General features: G+C 39.1%; 1 protein-coding gene across 1 annotated transcript; it reads right to left on the minus strand.

Moving 5' to 3' along the window:
- Positions 1-5174: 5174 nt before the first annotated feature.
- Positions 5175-15165, minus strand: napsa (napsin A aspartic peptidase). The gene is made up of 9 exons (XM_017720631.2): positions 14956-15165; positions 14385-14589; positions 13023-13146; positions 12494-12612; positions 10971-11170; positions 8478-8600; positions 7169-7313; positions 6092-6190; positions 5175-5835 (listed from the first exon to the last, which is right to left on the minus strand). Exons 1-9 carry the CDS (start codon positions 15021-15023, stop codon positions 5674-5676), a joined length of 1245 nt encoding a protein of 414 aa, XP_017576120.1. The 5' UTR covers positions 15024-15165; the 3' UTR covers positions 5175-5673.
- Between the last annotated feature and the right edge of the window lie 4545 nt (positions 15166-19710).

Consider the following 19710-nt stretch of genomic DNA (forward strand, 5'->3'; position numbering starts at 1 on the left):
ACCTAGATGTAGTTGACCAGTCAAGTTCATGTTTTGGATGATGTTGTTAAACATTAGAAGTCAATAGTCACCTAAATCATTTCTGTAAATGAATCCTCAAAACCTCTTAACCAAACCCAGTTGTGCTGTAGTTCGACCACCCATTGTGTGCAAACATCACACAGGCATACAGATGCTATGCAGTGCATTTGTGATTTCTGTTGTTTCTCTATATGAATAACTGTTCCTTTAATTTTCTAATGTAGAATATGTGTTTATAAATAGACACAACAGACAACAACAAATCACGTGTGTGTGCAAATGCGAACAGGATTCTGAGGGGAAGCATGATGCCATTCTCTTGTCTAAAATGGGTGAGTGGGTTGAGAGAAGTTTTGGGGATATATTTACATAAAAGATTTAGGTGACTATTAACTTGTAGTGTTTGTTAGCGCGGTTAGTTTCATAGCATTAAATAAAAAATTGATGCAAAATTTGGACACCAAACGTCATGGTTGATTGCCTACATCTGTAAGAAAATGTGCAAATTTGATTTTAAACAGTACAATAGTCAGTTACCATAGACAATTTTAAAGTATTCAGACAAGAACAAGAAACACACTGACTCAAAACACCTGTCCATGAACTATTCTGTGTTTTGGGGGAGTAGGTTTTCTGTTCTTTTACTAAATTACAGGGAATAGCATCAGAATTATGGTGTGTGCTAGTGGACCACATGTTAGCAATGTGGAAATTAGAGATTAGGTTAAACACCAAAGCATGACCTCAACCCCTTAAGACTTTGCTTGGTCAGACCCATTTCATTTTTCAATGCCCTGCTGTCATTTGTCGTTTTGCTCCATGGCTCACAAATATTGCTTCTCTACTCTCATCACCTGTCAAAGCCTTTAGGTAATGTCCGCACGGCAGGATCTCACCGTTGAGGCTCATAATTATTAACTGTTGATTGTGCTTTGTTTTAAAATGAGTTTTGTCTCACTGTTTAGGTGATGTGGTCTCTGAAGTATTTATTCTGCTTGTCTGAGAGATTTTAGCCCACATAACCACTCAGGAGAAGCTTGTGTGTCTCTGTTTATTAATTTTACATAGCTTTATTTTCTACATTGAGCACATGTAGCAGAGATGCAGTCATTTTGGATAGCTTTTGTATGGGAGGGTGGGGCAGGTATAGAAAATGGCCTTAGTTTTGGAAGTAAGGAAAGAGTCCTAATTTACCAGGGTGTTGTAGCACAACAGTCACCATTATGCAAATGTCACTGTCGAGATTCTGGCCTCCTTATTAGAGTGCTGTAATGCTTATGGTGAACCCCAACCTAGAAACTGTTGCCGCAGTTCTTTCTGGAATGATATTGAAAGGACTTTTAGGATTTTTAGGAATTTGTTGCCAAAAATGTCTTGAATGAATAAAACAATCATAATGGATTCTTGTGTAAACATCTCATTTTCACCATGAGCCTGTGAAGAACATTGAATCTTGTAGGGTTGTGTGCATAGGCTGTTTGTGTGTAATAGTATGCCTTGGTGTTCAAATACTTATTTATGAAATGATTAAACTATATATCTTAATTTGGATAAGCTTATGGGACTGTTTTTTAAATAATAAAATGCATTTTTCAACATGAAAATCATCAAACTCAGGCAGACCCAAGAGGGTTTCGCATTAGAGGTCTGCTGGCAAAATATTGGGCTTCGGGCCACTTTTGTACTTATCTGAACTTTTTTTTAAGAAACAGTGTGGATTGAAAAGAAACAAACAGCTAATAAACAGTGTTTTAAAAGTCACGAAAAGTAAGTAAGTCCAATGTCCAGTCACGTTGCTGTTAAATCTGGCAGGCAATTTATGTGTATCTTGTGGTTGTACTTAACGGCAGTTTGGCTCTCCTAAAAATAGAAATGCTCTGGGGACCCATGTTAGAGCAGCAATTTGTAATAGAATAAGCATTAGGTAATAAAGTATTTATAATATTTGAACTGTACTACAATGGTCACCAACCCTTCTTCTGGTGGGCTGCTTTCCTGTTCAGTTTAATTCCATCCTGCATCTAACATGCCCTAACCCTCTTTTCCTAATACTAATGCATTTAATCCTGCCAATCAAGGACTTCTGAGATTCATTAAACTGGTGCAGGTGTGACAGATTGTGGTTCGAGCTACATGCAGCAGGAAGGAGTATACCTAGGACCAGGGTTTTTGACCAATACTGTACTACATAAGAGCAACTGCTGTGCTAGAAAAGATTCAGTCTCAGCCTGATGATACTCCAGGATGATGTAGAGTGATTGACTATGATGAAACTGTTGCAGTACCTGAAGATGATGATACGGTGTTGTTTGCACAGTTTGAGCAAGCTGAAGTTGTTAAGGTTTTCAAGCCAAGGAAGTGCAAGGCTTTTTCTGATTGGCTAGTTGTGTTGAAACTCACCTACTATATCTGGCAACCAACTGCTGAATTAAATCTGTTACACACTTTAATACCATTGGGCAACGAAACAGAACTGTGTATTGAAAGATTCTTCAGGGAACCAGAAGAGGTTCTTTTATGGCATCATGCAAGGAACACTTTATGACATCTGTCATTTTGAGTAGATGTTTGTAAATCACCAAACTGCTGGACTCCAGCCCTCCAGGATGACCTTTTCATTAAAGCTTGTAAGGCAAATTCAAATCTCTTCAGTTTTATTGCTTTTATGTTTTATTATATAGTTAGGACTGAAGGTCTGACTTCCTAGCTGCATGATTAATCCTCTGTGGCGGAAAAAAAAAATAGCAAAGTATGATGGGAATGTTGGCTGGAAATCACCGGTTTGTTTCTAGAGTTTGGCTGGACTGTTCCCTTAAGGGTGCAAGATACGGAACGGCTCTAAAGAAGCAGCTGTTATCTTTAGTGTATGAAAGAGAGGAAGTGCTAAAAGGTTTCATTCCTGTCTCTGTTGACCACAGGCTTTGGTCTGCTTCCACACGGTTTCATGAAGTGCACCATGTCTGCATGGAGCAGGGCAGATTTTGGCTCATTTAGTGTATGAAATGAGACCTGCTGTGTGCCACTAAACATAGCCTTAGTTTTCCACATTTTTTGCAAGGATGAAATGGGAAATGTGTGGTTAAACAGCAACGTGGTGTACGGATCAGCACAGAAAAAAATGGAAATGTAACAGACGTTTTAGTATTTTTATATGTACAGGCAACCAAAACAATACAGTATTCCCTGTACAGTTTTTGTGTCATACCTTCTTTGTCTGAAATGTCTGTTGTTAAGGGAAAAAAAGACTATCCTCTGCAAACGGGGCTGTTTCTGAACATCTGAGGCTCCTTAGTGATGTCTAGCTTATGGCTCCCACCCACTCATATCGTATTAATCTTTATTTTTAAAAAAAAAATGGAAAAACAAAGTGTTAACAATGTTAAACACTACATACTTGTGGGGTACTGGTGGCTCAGAGGGGGGGGTTCCTAGCCACTCCTTTTAGCACCAGTAGAAAGAAACGGTCCTGTCTCCAATGGTTTCACAGTGACTTTGTACTGGAGTCTTGATTATTATTTTTTTTCCTCTTTGCTTGCAATTTCAAACCTGAACACCACTGTCTACCTATGCTGTTCTGCCAGCAGTTGTTTTTGTACAAATGCCGTTTCACAAGCACGATCAAAGACTTCTACCTCCACCTTGTTCTCTGCCATGTGCTTATATGCAAAGTGTGTGCATTTATTTCATTTGTTTCCTTCAGTTTTTTTTTTTGTTTCTTGATAGAAATGGTACACAATGCACTTTGTACATCCAATCTCTGTGGTGGAGTTGTTTTCCAGTGAGGCACTGTGCAATGCATCAGGTAGAAATAAAACACAGATTGAGCATCAGTGTGGATTTGGTGTTTCATAATGGTCTATGTAAAGTTCACCACTTTCCATCAAATCAAGATTGTGGAGGCCTGAAATACTTGGCTGGGGAGTCCCTGCTGATGCATGAAATTTAACATTAATGTTAAAAGCTAAATTCATTTATTACAGAAATTTGAATAGACAAACATGGATGTGTGACTTTTCATTGTTAGTTGACAGTTAGCTGACCTTTTTTGACCATGGCAGGCAAATGCTTGAGGAGAAACATGTGTCTGAAAGGCCTTTAGTTAGTTCTGGTTCAAATTGAATTAGTGTCATGTTGGCTGTCATGTGATGTACTCTGTGTCTCAGAGAAGACTAAAATAATTTGGGGGAAATGGAAAACGTGACTGATCAGGGCATGCGAGGGAGAGAACTCAAACAGCCGTCACTTTACCATCACACCATTGGCCACATTAACCCTATTGAAGTTGGGCTGAAATCCTGCAAATTATTTTTTTTTTACTTTGTTAATTCATTACCATGTTATGTGTGGCTCGTCTCATCATTTGAGACACTGGGCCTCATTCACCAAATTTTTTTTTTTTGTTCTTGAGAAAAGTTAAACTGCAAAATAGTTCACACCTCTATGCTCCTGAATGTGTGTAATTCTATTCTTACCTAAGAACAAATCCCAAGGAAGAAAAGATTTAGATTGTGTCCCTTATTAGTCCCACAACGGGGAAATTTCACCTCCGCATTTAATCCATCAGTGAAGTGAAACACCACATACACTCTAGTGAGCACTAGGGGGCAGTGAGCACACTTGCCTGGAGCAGTGGGCAGCCCAATCCGCAGCGCCCAGGGAGCAGCTGGGGGTTAGGTGTCTTGCTGGAGATCGAACCAGCGACCTTCCGGTCACGAGGCTGGTTCCCTAACCTCCAGCCCATGACTGCCCCTAAAACACTGGTGAATTCTTTATGATTCTTTATGATTAAGATTTTTTTTTAAAATCAACTTACACAATCTTGGTTAGTGATCAAGGCCGTACATTCTTTTCCTGTAATCTATTAAATGCAAAGACTCTTGTTCACCTCAAATATATTCCGACTGCCTCATCATGCATCAGTGGATATGGAAAAAAAAAAAAAAAAAAAAATATGAACGTCTTCCTGCAGGCTCACAACAAACAGAAGCTAGTAGATTCCACCAGCTAGCATCTATCCCCTATATTTTCACTCCTTAAGGAAGCAAATTAGCTATGTTAGCCAAGTGCTAATTTTACAACTAAAGCTTTCAAAGCCAAGCTGTCAAACAAATACTGATTTAGTCACAGAGGGGTTTTACAAAACGGCCACAAAGTGTTTGAAATCTTCAACTCTTTATTTCAATTTCACAGCTGAAAGCCATTACAGTGCAAATCCTGGATCCAGTGTTCAAAAATTAGCGAAGATATAAAAATTAAATGGTTTTGACATTGATAAAGGCTGCAGGATTAGAACAGTAATCAGTAATTCTGCAAACTTATGATCGAATCTAAAACTGAAAAAACACGGACTTCATTAATAAACTTTTTCCAGCGTTTATAACATGAAACTAATACTTCATTTGATATCTAAATTACAAAAAAGTACAAACAAAGAACAGCTCAATAAAAAAATGCATAGTTAAGAAAAATGTACACAAAAAGCTTTACTTAAAGTTAGTCTGATCACTGAGGATCAGTTTCTCTTTCTCTAAAGTTTGGTTCCGGCTTCGTTATGCTTTCTCAATCAGTCTATAGTCCAACAGCTCTGTAACCCTGCTCTCCCTTCATGTTTCGTTTAGGCTTTGGTAATGCAAGCTGACAATATTCCTTGGTTTATTTGGAAGGAGCGAATCCTACTTGGTCGTTGTCTCGGTCAAAGACTGTGTAATAACGGCCAATGAAGACATCCCCCAGGATCCAAAGCGGGCCAGCAGGGGGCGGCACGTCCATCGCCATGAAACCAGACAGGCAGATGCTCACACCCATCTGGGTAGACTAAGCGAGAAATGAGAGAATGACTGTTTGTTGGGTGACAAACTGACAAATGAAGACCTGATCTTGACGCCTGAATTTTGGCTCTAGCTTTGTCCATTTTTTATAGACAGTACATCATACAGTGTCGGAAACCAAAACATCAGTCCCACTGATATTCTAATGATCTTTATCCTGGAAACATCACAATTCTCTTTTCATACTGTACCATCCGTTTTAGAGGACTACAAAGGGCAGTGAAGCTAACAGAGCATGTTACCTTCACAACATAGTCTTTTCCTGTCAGGTTGAACATCTTTCCTCCCAGACTCAGTGAAACCGTGGGGAGAGAAGGAATTTTCTTGCAGTCAATCCAGTACTACAGAAAGGAAGTAGAGACAGAAACATTACTCATGCAAACATAATATCCACCAACTGTTCATGCACACTTCAGTTAAAATAAGCCAGATGCTGATGAACACAGTAAGGGAATGCAATAGCAGACATGTACATTGTTTGGTAGACTTTGGTACTGTTCTATTTGCAGGCTTAAAGTAAATGGGTGACCAGAAAGTGTTCCTCTGTTGCTACAAGCTTGTAACAATAACAGAACCCTTTTTAATAAAGTTATAATTATATAACCACATAAAACACATTCTCCCTCAATATGAAGAACAGTTTCTGGATGCAAAGAGACAAAGTGTTTGAGTGTTTATAGTTCTATATAGAACCATTTGCTTTACCACAGAACTGTTGAATGGCCAACTTATTTTTATAAATTAAATGTGTACTCTTTAAAAGATCATTCCCCACAATCTCTACAAAACACAATGGTGCATGGTTACTCTATAGGAACCAACAAAGTGACAGGAAATCCACGACTTTACAAATTCTAGCAAAGAAAAGTAAATGTTTAGTGTATATGCACCAATACTGCCACAATTATACGTACAATGGTTTCCCTTATTTAAGGTTCCACATAGTGGGCTGCATTGCATCCACTTAAGCAGTGCTAATAATGCTCCTGACATTTGAAACAAACTCTTTAGGGAAAACCATAAACAACTAAACCTACTGTGAGCCTCCTTTATTAAAAGATTACTGAGAGACATTTTTTTTAATATGCTGGGATAGGCTCCAGCTCCCCCCCGCGACCCTGACGGAGAAGCGGCTTAGAAAATGGATGGATGGATGGATGGATGTTACATATCACCCGTACAAACCATGCTAACATCCTGTCTACTATCTCTAATTGAGAGAAAGTGACCAACTCTCAACCAGCTGCTCAAGTGCACTTGAACCGTGCAATATGGAGACGATACAACAGACTGTGTGTGTGTGTGTGTGTTCCACTTGCCTCCCCCATCAGCAGAGGGATGGCTCCGATGACTCTGTGCAGTGCTCGAATCTCCTGAACTGGCCCCACGATCATTGATGTTCCTGTGTCAACAATGGCCTGGCAACCCCCTTTGCAGAGCGTCAGGGTGCCTCCTACCTGAACTCTGCAGGCCAGATAGCACAGTTATCAGTGGTTGTGTTTACATGCAACAATTTTTACCAATCTGATTGAATACATTCCGATTACAGATTCAGACTGAGTGTTTGTGCTCACTCTATTCAACAATTTGATGGAAAATCTTCGTTTACATGCGCACTACAAGTAATCCGATGAAAAATGACGCACATGTGTGGAGCAGAGCTTAGAGTAAACATTACCATGACAGCGAACATCACGTGATGTCCAGTCGGCGAGAGAGGAGTTTCCAGTTGGGGCGCTTGTGTTTTTAATTGCTTTAAAATATCACTCAGAAAAACGTCCTTCACATTTACTTATAAAGGAAGTGTGAGAGGAAGACGTCGTGCTCCGAGACACAGGAGGGGACGTCAGTCCCACCGCCGTCTTTTAAAGATCAGATCATAAACTTCGTCTCCTCTGCAGACTAGTTTCTGCTCTGCCATTTGGAACATTATAAACTTTTGTTATGACTCGACGCACATGTGCAGAACGTACTTGCATGTCCCGATTGGAAAGTAATCGTATTCAGGCGTTTATATGGCTATTATTCTTCTATTTAACAAATAATTTACAGGATTACCCTCCTCATTCAATCAGACAGAAATTGTATTCCAAATGGCCTCAATCTGAATATTCCGATTGAGGTGTTTACATAGACATATTCTATTCCGACTGAGCCAATGGTCGGATTATTTTTGAAATATTAGATTGCATGTAAACGTGGCTAATGTGAATCAGCACAGCTGCGTCTGAATATGCAAAGCATGCACTAAACTCTGACATCCACAATAAAAAAGTAACAAACATATATTTAGGCTTATGTTTTCTCAAAAGAATCCACAAAGTCCTGGGGGTCAACGTGACTGCAATGCTTCATATGTGAACATACATCAAAGGCTTAATATGATTTGTTTGATCAAGAAAAGTCAAAAGTGAAACCCTCAAAAGGTGATACACATTTTATCCCATTTTAACCCCAGAATTCTTAATGAGCAAATTCTTTAAAAAAAAAAAAAGAAAAAAAAGAATAATTAACTACCAAGATTAAACTGTCATGTAAAAAGTCATGTGTGGCACTCTCAACTACTAGGTGGTAATGTTTACATACAACTGCAATGAATGAGAAGTAGTGGTGTGCAAGACTACATACTGATCCATCTGGATCTGCCAGTAGGCTTTACGAGTGACTTTAACATAGTGAAGGTCTCCTTCAAAGTACTGCTGATCAAAACCACCCAGCATCAGTTCACCCCCGATCTCCGCTGCAGTGTCCCTAAACAAACACAGAACACAAAAGTGCAGTATGAGGTGGGGCTGCATAATATATTTCTTGTTAATCATTATTGCGATACTGGCCTGCAATATGCAAACGCAATATCCTAAAAAGAAAATATTTTGGTCAAAATAATGATGATTAATCTTTAACCACATCAAGGAGTAATCATGTTATAGCTGTCAAACAATTAAAAATGATTGATTTCTTTCAATTTTGAAGTAAATACACAGACAGCCTTTTACAAAAAGAAGAGTCAGTATTTTGATGGCTTCAAATAATTGAAAAACACTACCAAGCCAGTTTGCGTTAAAATGAGAACAGATCATCTTTATAGGGTTTAAATCTGGACTCTGACCAGGCCGAAACCATCAGTAAAAACGAATAGTATTTTAGGCTCGGTCCATTTTATTTTTTGCATGGGAGCGTACATCATACACTGTACAAAGCCAAATAATATGTGTCTTACAGCTACAGCTGATGCATTCTTGTTATAGTGGAGTCTCTCATGAGGAACTGTAGCCCACAGGGAAACACTGTGATCACAGTTTGTAATAATGCAATCGCAGTGTGATATTTTGGCAATATCCTGCAGCCCAAGTATGAAGTAACTATTCAGTATGAAGAAATAATAGGCTACACTTCAACCAGTGTAAACACTAACACACAACAGGACGGGAGCATTACTGCCAAAAAGTTTTGCTCATATTAGGTACTTGGTATGTGTATGGGTACTTGATTATTCTAATGACTATAAGAGCTGCCAATAGTCAAAAACTGAAATCACTATTTTGGTGTTTACATGAACTTTTATGTTTTGATGAGACTGTAAAACATTATGGTTTTATCGCTAAGTAACTACATTACACTTTGCAACTCCGAATCAACTGCATTAACATGAGCACACTGCCAAGGACGCATTGCTATGGTTGTGATCAAGAAGACAGAGGCAGCATGGCATTGTTACCTACTAGACTAACTAATCTAATTAAATGTTAGCTCCAGAAACAGTGAAAACATTATCTGAGTACCTAAACTGTGGCACAATGTCTACTGAGAAAAGACGTCATGTAAGAAAAGATGAGTGCTCATCGGCATCCAGTGTTATACCTGGCACCTGTAGTTATTGCTCACATCTGAAGAGACAGTCTCTGCTAAAACAACAAAACTACAGACTTTCCTCAGCTTTTTTAAATATACAACATATCTTTAAATGTCTTCCTCTGGATGCTTCAACATTTTTGAGCTACTGATACTTACGCTCTTATTTTTATTGCTGTCACTTAAAAAAGACTGCCCTATGTTAATTCCAGCTAAAGTACTTTGTCTTTTCCTTCCCCAAGGACAACTGGATACCTCTTCATTAACTTTTGCAGATACTCGAATATTAGAATTAGTCAGAATGCACATCCCTAGAGCATACAATACAGGTCAGGTCAGGTCAGGTCAAGCAGTTTATACTCCAGCACAAATCACTTGAATAGCAAGGTTTAAATAACTGATGTACATTGTTAGTGTTGTTACTAAAACTGCCATTTCTGCACATATTTCCACTATTTTCCCATTAATTTCATCAGCTAGTCAAGAGACAGACATGCCCCCTATTATAAACTGGCAGCAGCCATTGTACTCAAAAAGCTGTACTATCAGTCAGTCACATGTCTCTCTCACAAGACCAAAGTCACATGTCTGTGGCATAACAACATTCTTTCTACACTTGTCCCTCAGAAAATGCAATAGCAAATAGCCTGAGAGGAGACAGGAGGAACAACAAGGGTTATAAAAGAGTATTTCTCCTTCACTCCTTCACTGTTCAACTGTTTTTTTTTTTGTTTGTTTTTTTTGAAAGCTCAGATTAAGGTCAAGTTAAAATAAGACTGGATGATGGTCAACCACAAGCCATTTTCCTCTTTAAACAACCTATGTCTGTTTCCTAATAATATATACCAATATGGTGTAGGTATTCAAATTGTGGGGAGCACCACAATAGGAACTGCAACAAGGCAGGGGTGAGGGGTTAGATGAAAAATAGCCTGATAGTAACAATAAAGCTTTTTTATGCATATTTAAATGGCTTTATTAAAAGATTGTTTCTTTTGCAATCTGGAATTTTCCACAGTCTAATTTGAGAATCATGCTTTATTTTATGGAGTTGAAAGCCTCATGATATGGAGTATAGAATTTGAATAACAGAATCTCAAAAAGGCACAAAAAGAAGGGAAATGCCTAAAAAGCCTATCCTAGGAGTAAATTTTGATTTCCAGTCCTATTGGATATTTCCGAAAGATATAATTTGGGTGGGCTGGTTTAACTCTGTGTGACATCAGGGCTAGGCAGCTTGTTCTTCCAGTACGTTGGTTAAGAACAGACCTGTTTATGTAGAAAGAGAAGACGTTCCGTGGAAGGAGTTTGGCAGCCATAGCAGAGTCGAACACTGGTGTCACTCTGTCCACAGAGATGGCGGGGTAGGCCATGCCGAGAACCCCGTCAAAACGCGCCACAGCGAACACAATGCCAGGCTGCTTCACCGCCTCAGCAAACTGCTGCCCAGTAACGTCCAACCCTGCCAGCTATATGAACACAAACATGTTAGAGCAGGTATGTCACAATCACTAACTTTTAGGTGACGATCAATTGCCACATTATTACTTGCAATTAATGACATTTTTTTTGACAATCATTTTTTGTGTACTGTATGCAACTATTAAATTATCGACCTAAAGTAACCAAATAATGTTTTTATATATATCTTTCTATAGTGTCAGATGGCCAAAACAAAGAGAAATTAAAGTTTGTGCGTGCTGCTGCTCCTTGCCACGGACAGCCAATGTAAGAGGCTATTGATTAACACAGGAGGGTTTCCATTTTCTTTAGGGACACACTGTATGTAGTAGGAAGAAAGCAGATCAGCAGATTTCCTAAATAAGTAGACCCTTGATTTGTTGTACAGTGAATCACACTCTTGTTGATTCTCTCCTGAATCTACCGCATTTTCTTTGACTTTCTGATTCGTAGTTGAATCAACTGCACCACTCTAAACAGACCCTGACTTTTAAACAGCACTGCAAACATTTTTAGTCAAGATAAACTTTCCATAATGCACTCTCATAATGCAGTTCTCACAGTGTGCATAATCCTTCATCTGCTTAATCCTAAACCTTTTGGGAAAAAAGAGAAAATAAGGCAAATTAAAGCGGCAGGAAATGCTGGGTAAAATCTGTCAACACTGGGGTGTTAGGACCCGCCTAACCCAAGCCAGACATTAGGAAATGGCACTCCAACCCGAGGTTAGCAATGGGGTCTACATCAGGTTTGGGCAAATGTTTCAATCTCTAGTGCACATACATACAGAAGGGTTAGATATAAAAACATATTGACAGGCTTGCTCAGCAAACAGTAGCATTAGACTTTTCTTTTTTAAATAGGCTGCTGACTTTGTGATACACAACCTCTTTTCTGCTTTTTATAATACATTCCCCACATCAGTTTGATCAAAATGAACTATCAATTTCAACAGTTCAAACCCTTAAACTCCAGAAATATTTAATTTTCACCCTTAAAGCTTATTAGAAACTACTTTAAATAATTTGATAGCTACTACAATACATGATGATCTGAAAGTAAAGAACTGAAGTGTTGTTACACAGCAGACCTTTAGTGTAAGAAGTAAATGATGTATTTATTATCTGTACACTGAAATTGGTCAATCTAACAGGATGAGCTGGATGCTATTTGTCTCTACACTGTTCATTAAGTGTCACTATGATAAATCGGAGCATGTACAGAGTGATTTGAGTGGAGAGGTGATGCATTTAGTGTGACTGGATCATATACAGGATGCTTGGAGTTTTGTTATTTACAGGATTTACTAAGCATCACTCTAGGTGACTTACATTGACTGTGTCTTGACTGATGAAGCCAGACAGACTCCCTCTACCATACCGGATGGAGAATGCGGTCCCATTCTTCACAAACGTGCTAGACTTCTTCGAGTTATAACGATGGTGTAACCCTGAGAGAAGACAGAGAGAGAAAATGTGAGAAAAAAATTAAATATGGTTAGGCATGAGGTAGTTTCAGCTCACAGACGTACAGAGTCTGATATCTACAGTATGCCAAGCTGGCCATAAGTACTGGTATTTGGTAGCTGCAATTCAACTGGCTATCACACACTATCACTGTTTGCTCCCATGTCCACTTCAGTGCCAGGGGGTGTCTTAAAATTATTCACATCTACTACAACTGTGTTCAAGGACTAGGTTGAAATTACTATCTATGGTAATCGATCATTCAATACAGCTGATAGATGCAGATGATTCAATGCAGCTGATAGACATTAGGTTGGACTTCACTGGAGTATTTCTTTAAGCTGTCAAATGGCAGAGAAAATGAAACATTTCATTAGAGCCCAATCTTACTCACAGCAGGCCAGATCGAAGAAGGAGCAGTGAATGGAGGGCACCCACAGGTTAGAGGAGCCCGTATCAAAAAGCACAGTGAACTCTTGAGGGGGTGTGCCAATGCTGATCCTGCCAAAGTACTGAGCCTGGCAAAGCGAAGCAAAAACCAATCTTAGGAACAAGTCATGAAGACAGGGGTAAGCAATCTTATCCTTGAAATGCTAAAATAAACAAGAAAAATAAGGAGTTGCATACAAACCAGGACTGGTCTGTAGCTTACACTTAATACTCACAAAAATGGGTGGTGTGTGGATTAGATTTTAAGAATAAACACAAAAGACAGAATAAACCTAACCCTGGGTTTAGATACACTATGATCTTGACCAACATACACCCAGACATGTCATCAGAAGCATCACAATATTAGGCCGGACCCATTTTTTCAAAAGCATCTTAATCTTAAGATCATCTTAACTAGTGTTAAGATCGGAGTGTACTCTGCGATACTCACTCTACCAGTTAAGAACTGTCTGTGTGTTAAATGCTTTTAGGAACTCCAGCCCAGAAGAGTTACATTTACGGCATTTGGCTGACTCTCAGATCCAGAGCGACTTACAGTTTGATTATTCTACACAGGTAGGCGAAGGCGGTGTTAGGAGTCTTGCCCAAGGACTCTTATTGGTATAGTGTAGGGGGCTTGTCCAAACAGGGGATTGAACCTGTCTACAGCATAGAGGTGTTACCCACTACACTATACCAACCACGTTAGTAGAAAAGTTAGTTTAGAAAAATAAATTTCAAAAAATTCTGTATAATTGAAATAGTTGAGAGTCATTCAGAGTGGTTTAATGTGAAATGCTCTGCTCTAGGGAAACCTACCGATGCTCTATTGTTTACAGTAGTGGTGAAATGAACCAGATGTTTGAAGCATTTAAGGCCAATTACAGCCAAACTAATGAAACATATCCAATGAAATGGTTATGATTATACATCTGATGGCTGAGATATTGTTTTACGATTGCCTGGTCGAGGTTGCGGCTTAAAATTAAAATGTAAAAGTCCAAAAGTGCCATCATGAGGCAACATCGTTTCCAAAGAACTACGCTATACTGCTACTGTCAACATTACATATGAAAAATCAGAGGACAAAAACAGGTTCATCTGTCAATTAGTGTGGCAAATAAAATGGTTATATCAGTGTTGTAGTCACTGTGACTCCCATCACAATCACTGCTGAGAAAAAGATTAAGTAAGTTTCTCTACATTGCTCCCTTCTACATGAAGCCACTATGAACCACTGTTTACATCTCAACGATTTCCCTTTTAGTGGCTGTCTGTCTGAGGACGTTGCTTGCATGGGTTTGTCTGGAGAACTGCAGCTTACATCCATGAAATTGGTGAGTTTCTCCACAGGGGAAGGTGCGGTGGGGGCAGGAGCTGTAGTAGGGGCGGTGGTGGTGGCGTTTGAAGAGGCGGTGGTGGTCACAAACTGCTGGGAAGTTTCTTCGGCCCTTGCCTTCAGCTCTTCAATAGTCATACCGTTGTCAGCCAGCAGGCGGCGCACTGTCCGCGCTTTGTGCAGGGGGATTCTAGCGTCGGGGCAGAATAAAAAGGGAAACTACAGCTCACTGCAGCCTCGGCAAACAAAACCAGTCACACATTAACCACTTTTTCAGAAGTGACATCTTAACAGGCTTCGTCACTGAAATGTCCGCTGAACAGCGAGTCACTTTTCAACTGCAAGACAGCGAAAAGTGCGCTGGGGCCTCTGAATCGGACACAAACTGGATTTGCCGCCGTCTAACCACATCAATGTTTAATCAGGTTACACTAAAGCTCTTAAAACAAAATGAACATCTGGTGTAAAGCAGAACGCAATGTTTAAGTGCAAACTGCTAAACGGCAGCCGCTACTTGCAGCTCGCTTTGACCAAATACAGAGAAGCATAACGTTACCTGATGACTGCATCGCTGTTCGCAATAAACAGCAGCATTAAACCCAGGAGCAGACGGAGTTTAGTCATGTTTCTAACGTTGACTAAATAAAAGTGGAGGCTTCTTCCGTGAATTCTACCAAAACTGAAGGAAGTTGGCCTCTAACCGCCACCTCCTCTCTCGACGCCCTGTTGCGTACAAGCAAATGCGTCTGTTGATCCGCTACAGCCTCTCGGACAACGTCGTCTATTCTCGGCTTTCTTCGTGCTCCTCAAAGCTGATTGGCTTGTAATGCGTATCTCGTCTGTGATTGGCTTAGGGAAAAGCCAAATAAAAGTCAGCCTCTCATCAACAAACGTCTCCAGACAGTGGCCGCGTCCCAACAGTTGAAACGTTGTTTCCGATTTACTTTTTTCCTGATCTGAGCACAAGCGGCATTTTACACACACACACACACACACACACACACACATTATATATATATATATATATATATATATATATATATATATATATATATATATATTGGCAGAGCACACTTGCAAGTGGACCCCCATGGCTACCAGATGACCACTTTATGAGCTTCACCTATCATATAGGTCGACAGGACTACATAGGTGTACAATAACGGACTGCAGCCCACCTATTGACCACCCCTTTTATTACTGGCAGCGGTGTAACCACTGGTGACATAGAGGTGGGCAATGTGGTACAAATATTATATCAATAGGCATCACAATGTTTACTGTTCCTGAGATTTAATAAATTGGAACAGACAAAATAGAACCAGTAGAGCCACAACAACAACAATAATAATAATTATTATTATAATAATAATAATACCAACTACAGTTATTTGTATTCAACGTTTCACAAACTATGCTGCACTAAATCAAATGAAACAGGCCTGTGCTCACTTTGTAATGAAACATGTAGTTACTGTTCTGACAACACCCAAAATGATTAGAACAGTGTTTTATGTCAGAGATTATCTCAGTAACAATAGAATATCATTACACAGGGTGAGTCAAAAGTCACAGGACAGGTTTTATTTTATTTGATTTTTTATTTTATTATCAACTTTTATCTCTGGGGTCATCTCTGTATGCTGAGAAAATCCGCAACAAACACTAACAAACACCTTCAGCACCGCATCATGGAGGCTTGTGACAGCCTAAAAAATAAAATCAGATAAAACAGTGTCCTATGACTTTTGACTCACCCTGTATTTCTCTCTCCTACTGGCGCCCGTGATGGAGGGGGCCCCCTGCAACCGAACCCCCAAAATCTTTATTGGACTGACACAATTATGTCCATATCTAAGAGAAAGATTCAATTTCCTAGAAACACAGACAGGCTTCTATTTATCTGCCTTTTATTTGTAATGGCTCTAATTTAAGGTAACTGTTTTCAAATGGATCTTTCACAGCCTGCAGCATGGTGTACATGTATATAAATTAATTACATAAGTTAGAATCTTTACATACTCAGTATAAGCTAAACATTAAGGTAAATATTAGACGCGACTGGGTAGAATGGCATGCACTGAGAGCATGAACATAGCTATAGGGATTAAGCAATCAAATTACAGTGTAATTTCTCATTCATCAATAGCAGGAGTGGATTTAGGAATTCTTGATAGGTGTTTTATTAAAATTACTAAAAAAAAAGAATTGCAACAATCACAAATTAAAAGCTATTTTTAATATTTCAGGTAACGTCTTACTGTCTGTTCAAACGTGAGTTTCTAGGGTATTATACTGGCAGAGACATTATAAAAGAGGAGATTGGTCACTGGTTGAAATATGAATGGAAAAGCTAAACACTCAGCGTGGTGTCTGTTTGCAAAGAAAGGCAAGAAAAGGAGCCAGTCCACTTGCTAGTTATGCTGATTGGTGAAAGACCCCCTTATTGTCAAGGTCTGCACAAGCCTGATTAACCTGAAAAAACATGCATTACTGAGCCAAAAGCTACAACTTACTTAAGAAGTTTTTGTCATTTTTTATTAGTGATTTCAAATATTTTTTTTAAATATAATTTGACCTTCAGTTTTGAGTATTTAGGTCTCTCCTCATTCAAAGAGAGAGGAGTCTGGTCTTGTATGGCTGGAAATAACTGCCTAGCAGTGTTGCAAAAATGACTGCTGAGTGATTCACACTTATGAGTACGCTTGACTCCTTCCCATTTAATTACCATTAAGTTCTAAGGTATACATTGTGTGTGTGTGTGTAAACACCAGCACTGTTTATGAATAGAGTTATTGGTATATTGTGACACATTGTGTTATTATAGCCTTGATATATGCTATATGTCCTACAGAAAAGGCTAGTTTTAGATATACTGTCACTGGTTCAGTTGAGTGCACTGTTAGAAATAAAGGTACTGTACAAGTAAATTTTTCCATTCATCGAGGTGCAAACAATGTAAATGTACCCTCAAAGGTACAACAGTGGTTTTAAGGTCCAATTGTGTTCCTTAAAGAAGTTTGTCCCAGGTGAAAAATATGTATTTGTTCCTTTTCATAACCTAACCTAGCCTTTTCATAACCTAACCTATCGTGGGGTGTGTGGAGTCAATACAATTTAGAAAATATAATTTCAGTGGATTATTGTACAGCAATATTCCCTCTGCAAAGGTACTGAGAAGTACCCTTGAGGGTACCAATTCAGTGACAAGGGGCACTGCCCCAGTGACAGTTTTGTACCTTTATTTCAGAGAGTGTAGGTGCATTAAGTTACTATATGGTGAATTAAGCTACCAAAGCCGGTTTAAGGGGAGCATAACTGCAAAATGCCAGAGAGCACATGCCAACATGCCTTGTGGTGTGAATGGAGCTAAATGGCAAAAGCGAAAAATGTGAACATGCTTCTATGCACCTGTGCAATAAGAAAGTACAAAGGTGTATCAGCTTCAAAGTTCTGACAAACCCAGAAAACATTAGGCTTGTTTGACTGATTGCTGCCTGTCTTGTTGTGCATGCTGGTTAGTTCTTTCATCCGACTTGCATCACATCATGATGACATACATTGCTATAATCTCATGGGAGAGAGGCAGCTGAACTTTCTAGAGCCAGTCAGGGTAGTTGCTCACCACAAAGCTGAGACACAGCTTGATAACAATAGAGCTTATCCTCATTGGCTAGAAGTCCAACGGACAACTGTGTAGACACAAACTGGAAAACAGTTCACAGCCTATTAACATATGTAGTGTTGTGTTTTTTTTTTCACGTGTAAAGTTTGAATTCATATTTTTAAAGAAATGTAATGTAAATATCACATGTGAATGCTGAGAGAGCTGCTGGCTCACATGAAGTGCTGCCGGTAAAACCATCCAGCTTAACAGCTCTCGTCTCAGTTCCTCCCTCAACTGCAACTGGCTGCTCTTGCTGACCGTCAAGGTGAGGTGCAGTTCATCTCAAACAAGCCTAATATTGAAAGGCAATTTTCCTCACTACACATTCACTGGTTTTACCGCCTCTTACTGAGTTAGACTTCAGAAGAACATAAGAAAATATTTGTGCATCCTTGCCATCCCTGACCCACATGCAAATAAATCCCTTCAGTGAGGAGTCCTTGTGAACATGTGACTTTGGTGAATCTGCTACAAGTTCCATTTGTGCAGAGTGCTTCTCAAAAAGAAGCAGAGCATGTTCATCCAGTTCTCTATTTTGAGTGTCAGCAACGCCCCATTTCATGTTTCTGTATTAAATGCAATGAGGAATTCAACACAGTATGCCCTATATGAAGTTAAGTAAGAGCATTTTTTTGTCTGCAGTCATATTCCCTGACTACAGCTAAACCAACCCATTGCTGAAATGTCTACAGACAGTTAGCAGAAGCGGCTTAACTACTGTAAGACATGAGTAATTAGATTTTGCCAGAAAATAATAAGCAACATAATTTCTTTACATTTTGAGAGAAGTATTTATTCATTGATAATGGATTTTGTTTTTGAGTAATTGCCCCAACATTAGAGTTATCTACTAACATTACTAACATTAATGCATTATACATAACACAGCATTATGTAGTGCTAAGCCTGTGCAGCTCTCTGTTCTGAATGAAAAAATGAAGTTAGCTTTGGGAGTTTGGTAAACTTTTTGCATTTTATTGCTACACCTGTAAAACTTTTTTAGAGTTTCCTTTTCAATTTCCAGAAAAACACACCAAAAAATGGTACAGATTATCATTTAACTGCCTTGTTCATATGCAGTTGTGTCATCGTGTACCAACATTGAATAGTCCAGTATAACAATGACTGTGTTATATTGGAATATTCAGTGTTGTTACACGATGATGTTGTTACATCTTTGCTACCTCTGCTGTAAACTCTGTGTAAGTAAAGAAAAGCAACTCCTAACTGACTGAGTGCCTCAGCACTCTATCTGATCATTTTGTTCTTCCTGTTGGAGAAGGCAATTACATGAAATTTGTCTTTAGTTAGAGATGATCCTTTAGGTCGTGTACCAAATTGAACCAGTAGAGGATGTGGATCAATTACGACTCCGTAGATGTCATTAAAGGTCTTAAATATGGTCCTCCAGAACTCCTCTCGTCTATGGCATGACCAAAACATATGGGCTAAGGTGGCTGGCATTTGCTTACATCTATTGCACACCGAGTTGGTATTAAGAAATATTTTAGCCAAATTGGAATTAGTGAAATGGACCCTGTGGAGTATTTTAAACTGTATCAACCCATGTCTTGCACAAGGGGATGATGAGTGCACCTGGTGAAGAATGCCCTCCCATTCAGCATCAGAAAAATCTATAGTTAA

This window comes from Pygocentrus nattereri, chromosome 1 (genome assembly GCF_015220715.1).
Source record: "Pygocentrus nattereri isolate fPygNat1 chromosome 1, fPygNat1.pri, whole genome shotgun sequence".
In the NCBI taxonomy this organism is placed as follows: domain Eukaryota; kingdom Metazoa; phylum Chordata; class Actinopteri; order Characiformes; family Serrasalmidae; genus Pygocentrus; species Pygocentrus nattereri.